Source organism: Phaseolus vulgaris, chromosome 4 (assembly GCF_000499845.2).
Source record: "Phaseolus vulgaris cultivar G19833 chromosome 4, P. vulgaris v2.0, whole genome shotgun sequence".
NCBI classification, from domain to species: Eukaryota; Viridiplantae; Streptophyta; class Magnoliopsida; order Fabales; family Fabaceae; genus Phaseolus; species Phaseolus vulgaris.
The window spans coordinates 7,267,229-7,288,812 of record NC_023756.2 but is presented as its reverse complement, the minus strand read 5'-3'; the positions used below and the strand labels follow the sequence as shown (position 1 = coordinate 7,288,812).

General features: G+C 31.9%; 2 protein-coding genes across 4 annotated transcripts; one reads left to right on the top strand and one right to left on the bottom strand.

Moving 5' to 3' along the window:
* The first annotated feature begins 5,994 nt into the window (after positions 1 to 5,994).
* On the top strand, positions 5,995 to 9,200 carry LOC137837118 (SWI/SNF complex component SNF12 homolog). Its single transcript, XM_068645985.1, has 3 exons — positions 5,995 to 6,362; positions 6,605 to 8,195; positions 8,635 to 9,200. The coding sequence occupies exons 2-3, from the start codon at positions 6,625 to 6,627 to the stop codon at positions 8,705 to 8,707; spliced, it is 1,644 nt and encodes a 547-aa protein (XP_068502086.1). The 5' UTR covers positions 5,995 to 6,362; positions 6,605 to 6,624; the 3' UTR covers positions 8,708 to 9,200.
* A 925-nt stretch (positions 9,201 to 10,125) lies between these two features.
* On the bottom strand, positions 10,126 to 17,044 carry LOC137837117 (uncharacterized). Of its 3 annotated transcripts, none has more exons than XM_068645982.1 (7): positions 16,906 to 17,044; positions 16,556 to 16,717; positions 14,574 to 14,709; positions 13,672 to 13,756; positions 13,523 to 13,570; positions 11,407 to 11,507; positions 10,126 to 10,509 (listed from the first exon to the last, which is right to left on the bottom strand). In XM_068645982.1, exons 2-7 carry the CDS (start codon positions 16,701 to 16,703, stop codon positions 10,368 to 10,370), a joined length of 660 nt encoding a protein of 219 aa, XP_068502083.1. In that variant the 5' UTR covers positions 16,704 to 16,717; positions 16,906 to 17,044; the 3' UTR covers positions 10,126 to 10,367. The 3 variants fall into 3 exon arrangements, with proteins under 3 accessions (XP_068502083.1, XP_068502084.1, XP_068502085.1); XM_068645983.1 differs by having other exon boundaries at positions 16,924 to 17,000; XM_068645984.1 differs by having other exon boundaries at positions 16,556 to 16,720; positions 16,906 to 16,973.
* Positions 17,045 to 21,584: the final 4,540 nt, after the last annotated feature.

The following is a 21,584-nucleotide window of genomic DNA, read 5'->3' as shown; positions in this document are numbered from 1 at the left end:
ATAAGTGTCTATATTTTAATATGAAATATTATTGAAATTAGACACTTATCAATTCAATGTTACTGTAGAAAACAAGAAAAACACAAGAAGGGGCGTGCTAAATTGTGTTTTAATAATTCTTTAAAAAAAATTCGTGAATATTGTCTCATAATGATATTTCAGACGATAGTATTATAGGTTAAAAAAAATGTTAACGATTTTCTTAATAGAAATTGAGTCTAATAAGATATGTTAAACAACTTTTTATTTAACAAATCCACTTGTGTTAAAATAGGAAGAACACAAGAAAGGAGGATTGAATTGTTTTTTTGTTTTAAAACTTTTGTGCACTTTTCGCAAATATAGTCTGACAATGAATACGTAAACAATAGATTTATAATTAAGTAATCAACTAATGGTAGTTGTATCTAATGCAGTGTATCAAACAAAGCAATTTAGCTTAACGAAATTACTTATATGAAACATTTTGGTTATATCTAATATTGCAGTGACTCTCCTTCTTTGTTACATATAACAATAATATGCAAAGTAGAGAGATAGAAAAAGAAAGGATACACACTATAACTTTTATATTTGTTCGTCTAATCAAATAAACTATGTTCAGTTCTCAATCAACTAATTGAGATCCATAAGCAAACTACTACAATGAAATACAATTGAGTATTCTTTGGGCACATAGTCACTCCTAACTAGCCCCTTGAGTATTCTTGATACAAGTCATTCATGGATTAATCGAGTAATCTTTGGACCCTAACCACTCTTGACTAACCCCTTGAGTATTATTGACACAAGCCACTATTGGCTCAACTAAGTATTTTTTGAGCTTGTATCCACTCCCAGCTAATCTCTTGAGTATTCTTTATACAAGTCACTCCTAACTTAATTAAGTATGATTTTCCAAACAACCACTTCTAGCCAAGATGAATAATTTGCACATAGAATGATCAATTGATCAAATTGAAGCTTGCTAGAAAGGATAATCGTCTAAAGGTGTATGTAGAATTTGATCACACACACTCTCTCTCAGTTAGTTGATTGAACACCAATAATGTTCTTCTGTGAAGCTTTAAAAGGGCACACAAAATTTGAGCAACATTTTAGCACTATACAACATGGTCTATTATTTTCTTCTTCTCCTTGAGATGCTTAATATAGGGTTTGAAAAAGATGATTGTTGTGAATAAGTTTTTGCCACTGAATCACCTTTAGTTCTTTTGTATATACTTCTTTCGTCTAAAGAGCTTGCTTGATTGGAATGCATTAAATGATCTCTTCTTCTTTATGTAATATTTCCAAAAGCTAGATCCAGTTATCTTTCCTTGGACAATGTGCCTTGGCTTAATTTTCCCTACTTGTGCATAGTTGTACAAGGCAAATATTCTTTCCAGAGTTGTCAATGCTCAATGCTCAATACTTCAGAATTGCAAAGAAGAAGTAACTTTAGTTCGAACTCCAAGATATCTTTTAATGTTGACTTTAACTTTTGCTTTTAATGGGTCTCTTTGGCATATAATATTCCATGCAACATAGAATGAGCATATATGTATGTATATATATACATATATTTATATTTATTGAAGTACAAGGTTAGCTTACACTATGTGCCTTATCAAACGTAATAAAAGACAACATAGTGTTGTATTATCTATCTAAGAAGAATGCTAAGTTTAAGCAAAAATTAGTGACAAGAGAAAATTTGGGAAAATGAATGTGTTTTTTGGGTGTATCTTTGGCATTACAATTATCTTTTGCTTCATTTTTTTGCTAAATAGAAAATGTAATATGTAATGTTATCCCCTTTGAAGTGGATCTGAAATGAACTTAAGTACAAATACATGTTTTCCCTTTTTATTGGAATGTTGTGTTTTCTCTATTTATTGAAATCAATGTTAGTTATGATTGTATCAGGCAAAAGAAGCGTTTTGAATATGTCAAATGGAAGTAATAAAAGTCATTAGTTGTAATGAAGAAATTTAAAAGTAATAGGTAATATAACTTGTCCATACATGTTTGATAAAGTAAATACAAAAGTTGGTGGAGCCTCAAATACAACAGGACAAACTACATTAAAAAACCCTCCATCAAATGGAACAAAAAATGTTCAAAAGAGGCAACACATGACCATTAATAACGAAATTTTACACATCCCAATGCAGTTTTACTTTTTCTTTTGAAAGACCTTAGTAGAACTTGCTTGATAGCCTACAATAGGTGTCTCCATGTGAGTGGTGGACGATTTGCTCTTCTTCTTCTATGTTCATTGAGCTATTGTGGATGTGATTTGGTCTATCATTCCAGATGTAGAACCTTTACTCATGGTCCTCATTGCAGTTGCAGTTGGATTGTTTGGTGTCTTCATTTTCCCTTGCACATATAGTACACATTAAAAGCAAATTTGGATAGAAGCTTTACATCAGTGTAAGTGGTAAATGGTTCATTACCTATGTAGTTTTTTTGGACCTTTTCTAAATTAATTTATGCAAGCTCTACTGTTGTGACCATACTGTTGACATGTGTTGCACCTCATTCTCACGTTTGTTCTGCTAATTTTTGTGGCATGACAAATTTTATCAACTTCTCTCCTCCTTAATTATCTTGGCCTTCCCGGAGGTGTCTTATGCAATGGAGTTACGATGTGTAGTGAATTTTTTCTTGACCACAACTACTATCCATTTATGACAAAAATTTCTTGGTTGCAATAAGCATCATATGCATCCCTTTTGTAATATCTTATTTATAGGTTGTTCTAACTTACAATTGATTGCAACAACATGTCTACAAGGTATACCTACTAAAACCCCAAAAGAACATGTACAAGTATGGTGCTTAAGATCTACAACATATTTTTTTAGTGTAATATGTAAATTGGAACTTATCCTGTCCAGACCATACAGATAACAAATTTCCACTTCTCTTATCCTGTCCCAACCCATTCCACATTATCACTCCCAACCCTTTCCACATCATCACCCTTAAACCCTCATTACCATTGACTTCATCACTTTGATCAAAGCCAATGTACTCAATTATATGTGTTTCACTAATGACATCATGTTAAGCATAAATTTCTACTTTCGGCTTTGTATTTTTTGCAGTTAGCCATATCCATAGAATCTCTATCCCTAATTAAGTATTTCAAATTTTTCTCCATCCTTCCTTTCTTAGGTTTCCACCATAGCTTAACCTTATAATCATACTTAAACTCCTTAATTATCCCAACCACTTCAAAATATGACCACCTATTGATAAGAGCCAAAATCAGTAATATTTCATATTAAAAAATAGGCACTTATAAGTAATAATTGCTAAAATCCTAATTTATGAATTTATACATTTTTACATATTTTGTGATCTTTATTTGAATAAGAACGATTTATTCCCAAATTTTGTATTAATTTCAAGATTCTAGGGTAGGATGAAGATGATTGAGTAAAAGGAGAATAATATAAGTTAAAAGGGGAAGCTGAAAGGCCCCGACATGCACCAAGCCCACAAATACCCAACTGAGCATCATAGGATCTTGCTCAAGCGAGCCCATTCTCGGTTGAGCTAGAATGCTCCAGCAACATTGGTCAATTTCAACGTTTTACTCGCTCAAGTGAGCCCATTCTTGCTTGCGCGAGAATCCACTTAAGCCCAATCAAATTAGGTTAAATAGGGGGTTTTAGGCACAACCCTAGTGTGTAAGATTGAGAGGAAAACATCATTGAGTGACTTGTAACCCAATTGGGAGAATAGGAGGTGTCAGAAACATTAAAGGAGGCAGTTGTCAAGGAAAAACATCATGGATCTTCTTTTCATGCTTTCCTTGCGTGTAATAGTCATCACGAGTGACTAATTCTACCCTTTAGGATTTAGAGTAATTTGTTCAAACTCTTATGTATTGAGGTGATATCTGAACATAATATTATGTTCTTGATTGATTATTGATATTATTATTTTGCTTTTAATTCTTGATCTAGAATCTTAAATTTGTCTGGAAAGTATTTTTAGGGTTCTGACCTAATTAATAATACTTAACATATCTGAGTGTTAGGAATAGACTTGGAATGTTAATTGCTATCAACATCTAATCGTAATGATAAGTTGTTTTTATAAATATGCGAGAAATCGATATTTAAGAAACACCTTAAAAATTTTATATGCGAGGAATCAATATAAATGGTTTTTATAGGAGCATCAATATCAATCAAAGGACATAATATTTTCATGCTAATCAAAATACAAAAGAGTAAGAAAGATGAAACCCAATCCCTATTTTTCCAACTTGAAGCAACAAATTCTTTTACTTGTTTTTTGACTAATCATTGTCATCATAACAACTTTCATTACATTTTTATTATTTTGTCTTATATTTAGCGAATGTTTTACTTGATTATTCAACTGTTCCTTGTGGACTCAATATCCGTTTTTAGGAACACATTATTACTTCTGACAATGCGGTGCACTTCCCATAAAGAGTCATCACCTATCTGAATTCAACCAATGAAAAACATGTTTTTCACCTCCTTTGTAATGCAACAACAACGGAGATGTTATAAACTTTCTCATATGATGAAGATTGATTGTGAATCCCATTTCTTACATTTTTATTCAAATATCATTCATAACACAAAACAAAGCAAAACAAAAAATTCTTACCTTTTAAAACCAATGTCATTCTACGAAAACAACCCTAAAGATCACCCCACCAAAACTCTAATTCACCTCATAAAACGAATGTCACAATCACTCAACCACAATAATCTTCTTGTAGAGGGCAATAATGTAACTTTTTCAGTTAAACTTTGTCACTCTTTGTTTTCTCCTTTGTTTCTCCCTCCAAATACACTGTTCAAACCAAACGATTCACGTGGACGTTAAAATACAATCCACGTTGAAAGTATGTTCGTCACTTCAAAAAAAGTTAATGTCGTATATTATCAAAGACTCGTTCCAATAATTTTCATACTAAAAAAACCAGGAAATTTATAGTTTGGACTAGAAATGGAGAATAATTTCACATAAAATACAATAAAAAAAACATATTTAACCTTGTTATTAAAAAAATTTGATTATATTTTTAAAGTCTTATAGAACAATTTACTTAATTTGTCTTCATTTATTATTACAGTTTTTCTTAACTAAAATCACTTAATATTTAAAACACTATTTAATGTAAAATAAAAAAATATAAAAAAGTTGTTTGAGTTGTGTTTTAAAACCTTTTCATAGAATGTCAATAATTTAGTATTTTATATAATAGTAAAAACTCATATATATATATATATTTATTAGGAAAGTTTTTATTATAGACAATAATTTCTTTTTCTTCTTGAATAAAGAGATTCTTCTCTTGTTCTCAATTTTTATTTTATTTTATCTTTATATTAATATTTAATTTTATTAAAACAGTTATTAAAAGTTTTGAATGGAATTTTTTATTTATTTTATTTTTTTTAGTGACAATAGATGCTTTTCAATTTGAATTTTATCATATTTTTTCTTTCTATATTTTTTCTCACTTTATCTCTCTTTTTCTCAAATATCTTGAAATCCAATAATATAGCTCTCATGTTCTCTTTCTCATATATACAAATACACATACATTTATGTTTTGTTTAAATAAATAAATATATATATATATATATAAATAAATACGAGATCGTGTGTATTCCACTTGTAGTTATAATGCTAATGTAGCCGATCACAAATATTTTATTTTTCAAATGCATTTATAGAAACAAGCACCGTTTCATTCTCGATATCTGTCAAAATAAGATATAATTAAATCTCCCAAAATATTGTTAACAAAAAAATTTGAATCAATTTATAAAAAAAAAAAAATACATACAATTCTTTCATTAGTTGAAATTGATGTAATATTCAAATTTGTACTAAATAAATTCAAATTATTAATATATTTTTTCAACAATTTTTTTTAATTAGGTAAAAAGATTGCATAATATTAATGGGGTCAAAGTGATAAAATAAATGAATCATGAAAATGAAAAAAGGAATCATGTTTATTATTAAAATGTTTTTAAAAAAATTATCAGTTTAGAGGAAGAAGAAGCAACAGGAACGACGGCGTTTTGGTGGAAAGCTTTAGAAGGGAAGGCATACTCATTGAGTGACTAAACATTGAGGTTTGACCTCCCAAAATTGGGCCATTTTCCTAACCCTAGCCACGCTTCACCGCCATCATCGTCCACCTTCCAGAAAAGAACCATAACCAATCTTTCTCACTCTTTCCCTTTTCTCTCAAATTCAAGATCCTTCCAATCCATCCCTCTCTCCCACCCAACCCCCATGCACCCAAGATAATCTCGTCTTCTTCTAACCATCTGGAGTTTCGCGGATCCTTCTAAGGCCAGATCGAGGTAAACCCTAGTCGATTAAGTGGTTTTTCATTTTCGGGCTTTTTTTAATTTTCCGGGGCAATGCAAATTCGTAGTCGGTGGTGACTCACGCAAGTTCTGAATTTGGACGCTTGAATTTGTTGGTTATTTCCTCGCTTGGTTCACTGGTTAAGATCGAGAGTTAAAGATATGATCTTTTCATTTTGGTATTGAGGTTTTTGTTTTTGCTTTTGTTTTTGTTTTGCCCTTTTCTGGTTGACTAGTGGATTAGGTTTGGATAGTGATGTCTGTGAACAATAATAACCCTTCTAAGGGCATTGGGGCCTCTTCCTCATCCTTTGGCAATGCTGGAATATCCTCCAATTCTATACCTACAAACCTTGGTTTTTCACAGTCCCAAGGACCGGGCCAGATTCCCGTTGGTTTTCAAGGGCAGTTTCCACTGTCACAGGCCCATGCTATTGTCCAAGCTCAGTCCAAGGCCCAGGCTCAGGCTCAGGCTCATGCCCAAGCAGCAGCTGCAGCCCATGCTCAAATCCAGGCTCATTTGCAAGCACAGGGTTTGAGTCTTAATCAGAACCAAGGTGGTGGTTTGGGGAGTTTGGGGCTGTCCTCGCCTATTTCCACACCGGGCAATGCTAGTGGGAAACGGATCCCTTTGAAACCTCCAATTCGGCCAGTTGGATTTTCCCCTCCCAACAGCTTCTCTCCTTTGAGACCGATGGAGCTCACACCTGCTTCCCGGAGGAAGAAGCAGAAGCTTCCGGAGAAGCAGCTGCAAGATAAAGTGGCAGCTATACTGCCCGAGTCTGCCCTGTACACACAGCTTCTCGAGTTTGAGTCTCGTGTTGATGCAGCACTTGCTAGGAAGAAGGCTGACATCCAGGAAGCGCTCAAAAACCCACCCTGTATTCAGAAAACCCTTCGCATCTATGTATTTAACACTTTTGCTAATCAAATTCGCACAATTCCAAAGAAGCCGACTGCAGAGCCTCCAACCTGGACGCTGAAGATAGTTGGAAGGATATTGGAAGATGGTGTAGACCCTGATCAGCCAGGAGTGGTTCAGAAGTCGACTCCTTTGTATCCCAAGTTTTCAGCTTTCTTCAAAAGAGTAACCATTTCTTTAGATCAGAGACTATATCCAGATAATCATATTATTATGTGGGAGAATGCTCGATCACCTGCTCCACATGAAGGTTTTGAAGTTAAGAGGAAAGGGGATAAAGAGTTTACAGTGAATATACGGCTGGAAATGAATTATATACCAGAGAAGTTTAAGCTTTCGCCTGCTTTGACAGAGGTTCTTGGTATTGAGGTTGATACCCGCCCAAGAATTGTTGCTGCGATCTGGCACTATGTAAAGGCCAGGAAGTTGCAAAACCCTAATGACCCTTCTTTCTTTCACTGTGATCAGCCTCTTCAGAAAGTATTTGGAGAAGAAAAGATGAAGTTTACAATGGTTTCTCAGAAAATATCTTCACATTTGTTCCCTCCACAGCCTATACTTTTGGAACACAAGATCAAGCTATCGGGAAACAGTCCAGCTGGGACTGCTTGTTATGATGTGATGGTTGATGTTCCTTTCCCAATTCAGAGGGAGTTGTCTGCTTTATTGGCTAATGTGGAAAAGAACAAAGAGATTGAGACATGTGATGAAGCAATATGTGGAATCATTAGAAAAATTCATGAGCACAGAAGGAGACGGTCATTCTTTCTTGGTTTCAGTCAATCGCCAGTAGAATTTATTAATGCATTGATTGAATCTCAAAGCAGGGATCTGAAACTTGTTTCCGGAGAACCTAGTCGCAATGCAGAAAAAGAGCGCAGATCAGATTTCTTCAACCAACCATGGTAAGCCTTAACATTTATGTTATTTTTTGTTTATAATACTGTTAACATGGTTATGATTTAGCTAATGAGAATAATTTAAAATCTAGCTTTATAGTTTAGATATTAATAGTTGACTTCTATATGTTGCCTTAGATCATTTGGATTCTAATTAGTTGACTGATACACTTAGATCACCAACTCATATCCATGGAAGGATTTCATTTCAAAATTCAGATGTGACTAAAAGTGCATCATATTGACACCCGAGGCTTCTTGAGATTGCATTAACCCTCTTCTTATTTTTCCTATTCACAGCAGTTTTAAGTCTCAAGAGATGTTAGTGTTTGTGCCAACTAAAAGTAGAGTTGATCAGTGTTCATGTGTTTTTTCTTCAATGTTATATAAATGCACGTCAGTTACAATCATTGTTAAATTTTATCTTGTTTGACAACTTGAACAGGGTTGAAGATGCTGTTATTCGATATCTGAATCGCAAACCAGCTGTGGGAAGTGATGCACCAGGAAGCACATGACAGGAGGAGTTGGAGGGCCACTTACTCAGTAATTCATCCCTTTTGGCGATGTATTTGGGGATATATATACTCAGTAATTCATCCCTTTTGGCGATGTATTTGGAGATATATACTACGAGAATTTCTGAAGTAGCTAGTTTTCCGACTTCCATGCTGTATTAGTGGCGGGAAGGAATGCTGCTCCATGGTAATATATACAATATGTTGTTGTATGGGTAGTATGAGCACAACTAGTTGCAGTGCTGATAATTATTTGTTAGGTGATAAATGGTGCCACAGTTTCACATCTAGTTGTAGTCAACTGTGGTGAATTCTTTGGTTACCTCAGAGTTCATTTCTCCGCGCAAGATGCTTGTCATTATGGAAAATTGTATTAGGAAGGATTTGATTGGTGTACAGTGTCTTCAGTTGTCTTGCGACAACACGATAAAAAACAAATGTTGCACCCCATGCCTCGTATTTCATCTATATCTATAGCTTCTGTTGACATTGATTTTTGGACTGTGTTACCTGCTCAATATGAATGATAGTAGTAGTGGTAAATAAATAATTCTCTAATAGTAAAATTTGGTTGCTTTTCTTCTTTTACTTTAACTCAACTTGAAGCAATGCAACAGTCTTTCATGAACACCGCATATAACAGGCTCCAAGCTTTACAAATAATGATTTTGGTTTATTTGATGATGTAAAATTATTTTACATTAAATGTTAATAGAAGTAATGTTTTTGGATTAGTTGATCATTTATAATGATTATACATGAAAATTGTACTCTATAATCTGATTTATTCAAGTATTATTTGCTTTACATAGTTTTTTACATTGGTTATCATAGCAACATCAAGTTCTAACTGTGAAACCGTTTAGATAATCTCCAATACAGTTGCCTAACATAAGTTGTTTGACACTTCACATATTTGTTGTTTAACATAATTTACTAAATAATACGACATGGCTTCCGTAAACAGGCAAATATTGTATAAGAAAGACATGGCTTATGTAAACAGGCAAATAAATTTGTGCTTTATTAATTTTGGATGATAGGATAGTGACCTACCATTGTAGGGACAGAGGACGGAGAATTAAGGTTTAATTTGGGAGATGGAACCTGAGAAACAACTACCACAAGCAAGAAAGACAGTAAACGCAAATTATCCAGTCTTGACAGAAAAAATTTGTTTCTTTAATATTCTTTTTGAATTTAACTCTTCCTCTCATATTCTTAACCAAATTCTTGTTTGGCAATAATTTCTACTATTTCTGTGTTTGCTAACATATTTACATAACTTCCAACAAAATATCCACGGACATATTTTTATTCAAAGAACTAGACTACACGAACTCACGTATAATCAATAACTGAAAAGTTACTAGTTTTATATCAGCGTGCAAATAGCTAAACACATTTGACTAATTGGATAACATAAAAATACACTTCAATATAAAGAAAAACCAAACTCTTCATCAGTAACTGATAAACTGATTCGTCAAGTGTTACTACTCAAGATAGACATTTTGCCACAGTTTTGACATTTCCTTGGATCACCGTAAGCCAAAGGCATTATGAAATCCCAAATAACCATGGAATAAAAAAAAACTTGTTAAAAACTCTAGGCTCTATTAAAGTATATAATACTAGCACCACTAACGGGCATGATGAATTACTGCAAAACTTGTATAGAAAGGCGATTGTTTTGGCAAAAGGTTCCATTTTTTGCGATGTATGCATTCATTGCTTGAGTCCTTGAATGGAAACGTACTGTGGCCAATTTAATAGGTTCTGCAGCCCCCCAATCTCCTGACCTGAAAATAAGAAAATAATCTCCAGTTTTAGAAGCATATAATCAAGCAGCCATTTGTTTCAAGGCACCGAAAAAATTACTTTCTTTCTATAACAATCACCTACCTCACTTCATCCTTTTTCATGTTTCTTTTTTTTCAATTACATAAATTCTAACTTTTTTATAAACTACTAATATTAATACTTGTTCATGGTAATAACATTCTTGGGAGGGTTAGGAACATAGATACAATTTATTGAAGTACAAAATTGAGAGAGATCCTTAAATAAAGTGAGACCTGCCAAATTTTGTGATTTTCAACATATTTCAATCAATGAGAGTATGTGTTCAGAATGTTAAGAGTTTATTCCAAGCACTTCTCTTTCTATGAATACAATTTTATACCTTGAAACAACCCCTCAAGGTTTAAACATTATTTTAGTCCTTATAAATGTAGAACTGTTCACCTTCAGACCCTAAAACTAAAATTATCGCATTTGATCCATTAAATGTGTCAACTGTGATCCTTGTCCACCACAGAAGTTCTTCACTTTTAGGTCACTGGTGAAAATGGGGACCACACATGCATGATACATTTCCATAAATGAAACTAAAAGCACTTGTAAGAGAAGAAAATAAGAAATGCACTAAACTTCTCCATAAACTAAATATGATTTATGCTTTTTGTAGAAGATCTGTCGTTAGTTCCTCAAAAATAAGATTTTTAACTACAGCGTAAACTAGTAATTTGTAGAAGTTTTCTCACTTATTTTAATTTTATCTTCTCCTAGAAGTATTTATGAAGAAGTTTTGCCAAACACGTTCTTAACTAAACTAAAAATTGCCCTCTTCACAAAAGACTAAAAACATGTTTAACTCTAAAATAAAATATCAAATTTGAAGTATAGTTGATGTTAACCTCAAAAATACGTTGATGGCAGAGGAATCAAATTCACAACCGGACAGGATGCGCGCTACATCTTCATGTGAAGCAGTTCGATGCATTCCTTGAATCAAAATCTAAAAAATTTAGGCAGTGTTAGGTAAATGTGTTATTTCCACTGTAATATTTGCATAAAACAACAAAAATTATAACACTTCAACTGGCAGTCTTCAGTTTATAAAGTAATTCTAAATATAATTTCAGCTTTAGCCAGCATATCACACAACAGTGGTAAATAGAAGCACAACACCAAATACCAAATTTTTATGGCATCCACAATCTTAGTACTTCCATACGAGAATCCAAGCGATCTTTTGATTTATAGATAATGCATTCAATAAGTAATGCATAAATAAACTGAATAAGTTTGATGTTGTAACTTGTTGTAAATGAAGGATTATTAGGATAAAAATATTTTCAATATCTTTATAATTAGGAGAAAAATATATTTGGAATCTTCTTATTCATTTACTTGAAAAAATAAGATGGAGGAAAATCAGGGTATTCAAGCTACACTTTTGTGCCTTTTATTGATGTATATATAGGAGTTACAAAAGGTAAGGCACTTACCTTAAACCCTAACCCTAAAGAGAGACCAATGTAATCTTCTCTAGAGCACCATGAATCAAGGCATTTTTGTCAAGTTAGTGAAGAGGCTAGTGACAAATGGAAGCCATGGCAAGGAAAAGACGAACAATGTTAATCTTAGCCATAGGAGAAAAAGTATCATAGTAATACAGACCATAAATCTAAGTGTATCCCTTAGTCACTAAGTGAGCTTTGAGACTATCTACTTCACCAAGAGGACCAACTTTAATTGCACAGACCCATCTACAACCCACAGACTTCTTACTAGGAGAAAGGGGGACAAACTCTCAAGTACTACTATGTTCAAATGCATGCATTTCATCAATCATGACTTGTCATCATCTATATAAATTCTCTAGTTGTACTCTTTCTTCAATAAGATAAATGTCTCAATGATCCTTTTTGCTTTCTCTGTTTTCTCTTTTCAATATTTATGTTAATAAGCAACTTTTTGGTTTCTCTTGAATCCATTCATTTTGAAATCATGAGCTATTCATGCACTTGATATTGCTTTTGATGAAGGTTGGCATAGCTTGGGGCTAGAGAGTGACTCAAAGTTGGTTGTATAAGCTTTTCAAAATTATCATACTATTCCTTGGTATCTTTGCTCTAGATGGCAAAATATGAAGTTTAAATGTAAAATTGAGATTTCATGTTTCTCATATTTACATGGAAGGGAATAATTGTGTTGATAAACTTGCATGCTTAAATGGTGTAATTGAAAGATATAATCATTGGTAGGATGACATTTTGGATTTTCTTACATATGATTTATTAAGGATTCTCAACCTTATTATAGATTTCTTTCTTGAGTAGGTTTTGGTATAGTTCCCCTACACTTTTGTATTTCTTTTCTTTATTTTTACCCTTTTTGAGTAACCTACAAATAATTGATATGATATAACATAGGATGACAACATAGATGGGATCATATGTTTTACAATGATGCTTTTCCATAATCTCTTTTTGAAACAAAAAAACAATAACATGAAATCGCTATGTGTTGCTTGATCCTGACTATAACAAACAACACCCTAAACTTTCAAAATCTTAAGGGAAGAAATTTTTTGTTTGTGATGGTTCAAGTTTCAGATACTTAGATATTCATGAATAATTCTGATTTGCATGTTCCTCATACAACAGAATTACATTTCTTGATCCTTTTCCATTATCCTTGGTACTTTAATTTCAAAGAATTCTTGTAAAATGTGTTTAATTAACATTCCTTAATTATACAAGTCAACAAAATCAACCAATGTTTTAAACTTTTCATTTATTAAGGGAAAACAGAAAAAACAATAATATGCATCTCTTGACAAAGAAGTAAAGATTAAAACTTCTAAGATTTACCTCCAAATTATTGTGATCTGCTCACTATTTAAAAATCCAACAATAAAAAACCTTATGGTTATGCATTTGGGTAGTTTAAATATATTATAAACCATAAAAAAATAAATACTATTCTAAAAACAATAAGCAAAGATAGGTAAGAATCTGTACTGACAGTTTTTCCATCATATGGTTTTACAATGTCCCATTGGGAACGATCAGCCTGATATCAGAAAAAGGAACAAAATAAAAACATTTTCCAATTATAAACAACCATAAAAACTATTTGATTTTTGAAAAATACATCTGTGCAGAGCAGCATACCCTGTCCAATCTGTACAAGCGACCTTTCCTTACAACCACCCTTATAGCATTGTCATAGGATTTCCGAGTGGGGAATTGCAACAACCTGATTATACCCAAAACATTTAAATGATAATTTGAAGTAAACAATCTAAGAGGAGGCCCACTTAGAAAACACAATGATAAGCCACTTTCAGGATGTTAGCTATGCTAGATGATTATTGCACGGGGAGAGTCATGCGGATGAACCAAGGTAATAACGAAATACTAATTCTAGCAATTGAGGAAGTAAAAGAGAGGAAAATCAGTTTAAAAAAAAACGGGGAGAGGGAAGAAAGAGGTAGGCAATAATTGGATAAGGATTGAAAGGGAAGGTTAGCACACCCTCAAAAAGCTACTCTTTGTCTTTTCACTTTTCCTGTATTATGATTTTACCTCTGCAATTGGGATTATTTCTACTTGTCTTCAATGAAATACATGAGTTCATATAACAAAACGAGTATGACAAAATCTAACACTCCATATTATGGAAAGACGCCTTAATTAAAGTTCAAAGGAGTGTTTTTTAATGGTGTTTAGTTTCACAACAACTAAAAATATGACTTAAATAGAACTTTAATATATATATATATATATATATATATATATATATATATCTTGAACAGTCCTCACCGACAAGTCAGTTTTATAGGATTTTAAGGCTTGAAAGTCCAAATTCTAAGATCATGACATGTAACAAACAAATATATAATGAAATTGAACTTTCCCTCTTGTTCTCCAAAACATCATTCAAAGTAAAGGAAAAAGAAAAGAAAATGCAATTGCCTGTGATAGGCATGAAAATGCACTGATTATATTTCTATGACAAAATACTAGAACTTTCACAATACACACAAAGCAAGACAAAAGATGGAATACATTACGTTGAAACTGGAAAAAAGCTACGGTTGTAATCCAATTTAACATCCTCCAGAGTCAAATTACAATCTTCAAAGAAGTTGATGATATCTGTTTTCAGTACATGTTTACGAATACCAAACAGCTTACCATATGTCACTCCTAAAGAAATAAAGAGAAAGGAAAACGGTCATTACCTTAGATGGAAATTATTTAAAACAAAAGAACTATAAAGTGTTAAAAGGTATTATTTAAATAACATGGCTAGCAGTGAATGGGTTAGAAATGTAACATCTTATTTTCAAAATCCAAATGTATGCAAAAATATATTGTCAATTGCATCAATGATATATACTGTATGCCAAATTCCTATAATTTTATACATTTATTATTTTCACATTCTCAAATCCGTAAACTATTTGGCCTTTGAATGTTAATAATACACACGAATAGATATGAGGAGTAACCAAAAACTTAAAACAAGGACAATGATGATGATGATGATGACATGGAGGAGGAGGACTTTGCTAGGCATCCCAATTATTTGAAATTAATAATTAGAGAGAAAGGGATGCACTCCTCCTTTCTCACTCTTATCTCCTCTCCCCATTGTAAAGTTTACCATAAGCCTTATGTAGGACCCAAATAAACTTTAAAGAACTATATACACAGTAATTAGAAGGTTACAAGATGATCTAACATGGCATGGCATTCCTCATTTGAATGAATCATCATTACCTAAAATGAAAGATTAGCCCACCTTTTCCTTTTCTTCCAAATTCTCCATCCTAACATACCGAGTTTTGGAGTTAGGTTTAGGATGGGAAAGAAGGGAGTGACAGATTTTTTTTTCTTTCTAATAAACATTCTCTAATTTTATAATTTTATAAAACAAAAAGAAATAAATTAATATATTAACAGACTTAATATGTCAATCTTTTGTTTATTGTTAGAAATATTGCACAAGTCTCTTAACTTAAAATAAAATATCCTCCTTTCTTCTCCTTCAAAGCCAATAAAATAACACATCCTTAATGTTAATCTTTTGTTTAGTTTACCCCTCCCTTTTCTTCTCCTCCAAAACCCAACTCCCAAACATAGCCTAAAGGTATTGATACTCTCACAGAAACAAGAACCTCCTCCTACTCCAAATAAGAATAATAACAACAATGTACTAATACTCTAAGGGCTTGTTTGATGGTCAGGACATGATAGGATAAGATACAAAAGTAGGATACGAACATGATAAAATAAGAGCAAGAAAAGCATTAATTATATATGATATTTGGTGCATACCATGATAAGGACCAAATACTAATATGTTGTGTTGGTCGGTGATGTCCGTGCAAATGGTTACAATGACAACAACATCAATAACGAGATGGTAGCAAATGGTAAACATGACGACAAAGATGGACCGATGACAGTATAATAAAGAAATGATGGTGACAATGACAAAGATAGTGAGAGTGATAACAGTGGTGAAAGTGGTAATGTCTCTTATGACAAAAAGGGTGACATTGACAATGATGATGACAGATGTAGTGACACTAATGACATTGACAATGATCATGACAGATGTAGTGACACTAATGCTGTCCATTAGTATGTGACAGAAGTAGTGACCATGTAGCGTAGTTGCTATGATAGAAATAAATATCCTATACCACAGAACCAGACAACTGATTAAAGCAGGGCAGAATAGTTATATTATCCTATTATATCATATCCTGGCCACCAAGCGGGTCCTAAAAGTAACAGCAGCAACAAGTTTTGCATATCAGTCGGCAACTCTGACCACAATTTCGGCCATAATGTCAAGGTTTTTGGACTCTATGTGGCATCTTTATGGCTGCATCTGCCGCAATATCAAGGAATGCGGCAAAACCACAACCATGATAGCAATTTAAAACCTCCAGTTGTGGTAGAACAGTTTTTTCTCTCTAAAATCTAAGGAAAGTTTAAGAGCAATAGAAATGGGAGAATAAGTGCACAAATAGGGTGGTACCAGAATGATCAACGTCAAAGAATGGAGGAGGGGTAGTTGAATTGAGAGGTGGCTGTGCTGCTTCAGTGGAGAAACACCTCACTGGAACAAGTGCACAAACACTTGAACTGCACTTGGATCTCAATGCAGCCCTAACAATAGAAGTCATCTTCCACAACACACCTGCTATTTCCAAACCATAAAATGAGAAGTTAAAAACAACAAAGAGAGGATCTTAGCCACCACCCAATTCATTTTGTTATGAAGCATAGATAAATAAACGTCTTTTGTAAGTGGAAATGCAATTGAAGGCACTGTGAAAACAAAAACGAAAATGGGTACGTAAAAAGATGATACTTTTGCGAAAGTACCTGTTTCGATTTTGATACCTTGATCGCCAGAGAGAAGATTGGGGAAGCAGTGCAGCGAGAAGGAACACACACAAGACAAGTTCAGGGCAGTGGGTTTTGTTTTGGGTGCCAGATTGGCCCATTACGGTTCCCAAACGGCCCACCTACTTTGAACATTCAAAAGCCAATTCTTTCTGGACCTCCATCTGTTTCTTCCTACACCTCATATTTCGAAAATACCAAAATACCCTTTTTTTAGTTGTCTAAAATACAAATTTTCCATTTTAGATTTGTACAATTTATAATATAATTCATAATATAAAATCATCATTTCTTATTATCTAAAATACAAAATTTAATTTTTAGATTGTACCATTCATAATAAAAAATCCAAAATACAAATTTTGCTGAATTATATAATTCAAAATATAAATTTTATATTTTATATTATATAATAAAAATAAAAAATAATTCACAAGTATTAACTTCTCAAATTTATAATTTAGGAAGTCTTGAAATTCCACATTTTAAAATTAAAAAAATATCAATAAAATATGAAAATAATTTTAGTATTTTTAAAAATTTAGGAAAGGAAAATATGGAAGCACAGAAAGAATTTGTCACGTTCAAATCAATTGCGCCCAAGAAACAATTTTGGTAATTGCAAAAATTTCATAATTATAGAATGAGTGCTATAATTACATAATATTGCTTCTGACATATTTTTTATTGATTAGAATTTATTAAAAATAATGAAAAGAGGAATGTAAATTATTAACATATTTTTTTATTGATTAGAATTTATTAAAAACAATAAAAAGAGGAGAGTGTTATTAAATAAGATTGAGATTGTTAATAAATTTCAACTAATGAAAAAGAGTCTTTGTAATATTTCTCTTTTATAAAATATCTTTTATGTAGGTGCAATAGGTACTGATTAACAATATTTTTTAAGTTTTAATTGGGAGTTCTAGCTCAAATGAGTATTGTATTTTGTTAAAGTAATTTTATGTACTTTGTTAACAAGACAATGACAATAACATGGTTGTAAACCTTTCATACCAAATGTTTGATTGCTTCAATCTATGAATAAATTTTTGGTGATCATACCAAATGTTTGCTTGCTTCAATCTATGAATAAATTTTTGGTGAGCTTATGCACTTGATTAGAATTAGATACACTTTGAGGAACTAACATATAAAAGTTTTCTTCTAACTCTTCATGTAAAATGTGTTATTCACTTCTAGTTGATGTAAAACCACCCTTTTATGGAAGAAACAACAAGTGTTTTCATGTTTGTAATCTTAGCAACAAGAGAAAAATATATAGATAATTAAGCTCTATAACTTGTGTCCATCTTTGAAGCACAAACACAAATTTGACTCATACATGGACAAAAAGATAAGCTTAAATTGAAAATTATAGAACACATAATACGATAATATATATATATATATATGATTATGAATCTATTAAAATGTATATACTTCATAATATGAAGAAGAAAAAAATAAAGAGAGACATTTATAAAAAAAAAGGTTTAACAAAAGATAAACTTATTTCAATCACAATGTTTGACTTTTATATTTGTTCATCCTCATTGAAACATACAACTTATAAGTCTGGTCTATCCTGAGATAAGCTAGGAATCACAAGAATTTCATTGTCATTTATTTAAAAGTCATCTTTTACAATATCTCACAATTTAGTTTTCTCTCTTTTGTATTTTGAGGAGTTTTTTTAGACAAGACAAAATTACTACATGAAAATGCACTTGTATAGTAAGGACTTCTTGCTAAATGAAATGGTAGTTATGAAAAATAAAGCATCCTCCTAATTTCACAATCAAGAGTATTGGTTAACACCATTGTTTATTTCATTTCCTCCATTAATTACAGGTGATAGAGGGACCCTTTTTTATTTGAATTTTCTATTTTCAATGTTGTTTCTTTGTCTAATTTTATAAACTCAACAGGTTTTGACGAGATCGCATCTGGACAAATTTTAGCTCCTTATCTCGTGATTTTTAACAAATTAACTCTTACTCAAATATAAAATCTATTGAATAAAGAATCACTCAAAACATTAATTAATTATAATATAATACATTATATTTTTCAAATAATATTCAATTATTATGTTATTTAAGGTTATTTTATATTTTTAATTTCAATATGATTATTGTAAAAAATGTTATCTTTAATATTTATTTTTTTAAGTAAAAGTTTAGTTTATTTTTTTTATAATATTATGCTCTAATAAAACTTTAATTTACCATTTAAAAACATATTCAAATAATAAAAAATATAATTTTATCTTTGTAATTTAAAAATAAAATAAAATCAAAATATAGTATCCAAATTATAAAAAAAAACACATAATATAACATAATTATATAATTATATATCAAGTCATATTTAAATTTAAACTAAAAAACATAAATTAAATAAAAAAAATATTCTTCTCTCACAACTTAAGTTGAAAAAAAAAACATAAGTTGAAAATAAAAAATTATTTCAAGCCTTCATTATTTTCAAAATGGCAATGATTTGACATTGATGCGTTTAAATTAGAATTAACAAAGAGTAAATTGATAATTTTAAATTAATATGATGAAGTGTTCCTAATTTAACAAGTCTATGGTTTGAAAGTTTAAAAAATACTCCTTATTTTAACAAGTCTGCCAACGGTTTGACAATTTCAAAATTACTAAGAAACAACTCTTAAGCGGAGAGTATACTATAGAGGGCTAATTGTGTTTAAATAAAATAATTAAAAACATTTGTTAAAAATTTTCTTTACATTTTATTCTTCCAAATCCTTGTTTCTTTTTTTTTTCTTTCTTCTTCTTCTTCTTTGTTTGTTGCAACTCAACGCATTCGTGCAAGTTAACATGGTTTCAACTCAACACAATAAAGCTACAAAATTTCGTCTCTTCTTCTTCTTTTTCTTCTTTCTAATTCCTTTTCTTTTATTTTGTAATGCTTGTGTAATTTATAGAGTTGTATGTGTCTCATCTTCCTCTTAAAATGAGATATACTAAGATAATTTAAATCATGGTTAAGGAATGAATATATTATTTGTTCCTGGATTATCTATTTATTTTTTGTTTCTTTTAAGTATAATGGATTCATGTGTGGTTTTTGTGAGTGACATGTCTAAGGGGTGCTCTATGTCATCTATGGCACATCCAAGGACAACGTCGTGTCTGGCCAAAATAAGTGTATCTAGCATCTCGTCGTTCACGCATATACTACGTGTCTATGTCGACGATGTGTCCAAGGCACAAAAGTGGAGGCTCCACTCTGTATCGAAGCTTTATAAATGTGCGTTCTTTTCCCACTAAACATGCTTTGTAAATCTCACTAATGTTATTGTGATGCCTTTTGATTTTGAATACCTACGTATTTTCAATGGGGATTACTCCAACAAGTAAATCAACCAAGACTAAAGTTTTGTTATCCTTAAGAGCCTGTATTTTGGCTTATTGGATCGAGTGTTTACCATTAAGCCAAAAACTATAAGCTATATTACTTAAGAGTGTAACAACTCAAGCACCAAGATTCGATTGTAACTTGGCCTACCTGATCTACACCATGATACAATTGATGCACCATGCAACACGACTTGCATAACATTAATCTAGTAAGGGAATTTGGAAGCTTTTTCATAGGTTTTGGGTTCAGTCTTAAAGAGCAAAGAAAAGGTAAAGAATGATGTGAAGGAGATAGATGAAAAAGATACGTGAATTTAGATAAGAAATGAGGCATACTTAAGGAAAACTAATTTGATGCTCAAGTAGGAGTTTCATAGATGTAATCAGCCAAGTGTGATGGTGGACGCCTGATCCTAGATGACTTTTTGAGTTCACAGTTTGTTACATAGCAAGCTTATTTAGAGAAAAGTTGGTGGTTGGATTTGTGGGTGAATAAAGGGAAGGTTGACAGAGTAGTCGATTGGGGTGGTGACGGATTTGACTCAATAAGTAGAGGAGTATGTTTATATGCATGTGGTGAAGTTTGAAATGATATATTTAGTTTTGTGTGTATTTTGATGTAAGTCTATTTTGGTGAGTGTTAGAGCAAAACTGCAACAACCCTATGATTTTGACTAAGTGCTTAATAAAACAAAATATGAAACACGAAGAAGATGCGTCTGATAGACATTGTATAAAAATATTAGATCATGCAAAAATGTTTGTGCTTCGTCTGATTGACGATATAACATTATGCAAATTTTCCACTTAGCCTGATAAGTGATAAGTGCAAATAGACTCAAACATAAAGAATATTCTTGAAGTTTAATTTTATACTATAGTATTCACTATATGTCGCCAAGATGTCCACTCTTAAGACAAGTCTACATCAAGATATCTTAGGATAAGATAAATCTACATTGTACGCCAACTATCCTGACATAAACATATGTCAACTTTGGGTTAGTCATCTGTCCAATATGGTGTGTATGTTTACCATGTTTTGGTATGAAAGATTATGCATTCTAGAGAGATAAGTATTGTCAACTATCAAAGATGTTCTGAGAAGAAGAGAAGAACTATTAATGTTTCATGAAGCGCATACAATGCTTCTCTACAATCAAGCTTGATAAAGGATAAAAGAGAGATGAAGATATTCAAATGAGTTCAAAGCTACTCAATGACCAAAAAAGGATTGCAATGACTACATTCTTCAAGCACCTA

Bases quoted from the DNA above. Each gene is read 5' to 3' on its own strand.
- LOC137837118 (XM_068645985.1), top strand. From the start codon at position 6,625: ATGTCTGTGAACAATAATAACCCTTCTAAGGGCATTGGGGCCTCTTCC. The intron at 8,196-8,634 runs GTAAGCCTTAAC...CAACTTGAACAG, and splicing joins GATTTCTTCAACCAACCATG to GGTTGAAGATGCTGTTATTC.
- LOC137837117 (XM_068645982.1), bottom strand. From the start codon at position 16,703: ATGACTTCTATTGTTAGGGCTGCATTGAGATCCAAGTGCAGTTCAAGT. The intron at 14,710-16,555 runs GTACCACCCTAT...TTATTTCTTTAG, and splicing joins CTTTGACGTTGATCATTCTG to GAGTGACATATGGTAAGCTG. The intron at 11,508-13,522 runs GTCAGTACAGAT...TAAATTTTTTAG, and splicing joins AACCATATGATGGAAAAACT to ATTTTGATTCAAGGAATGCA.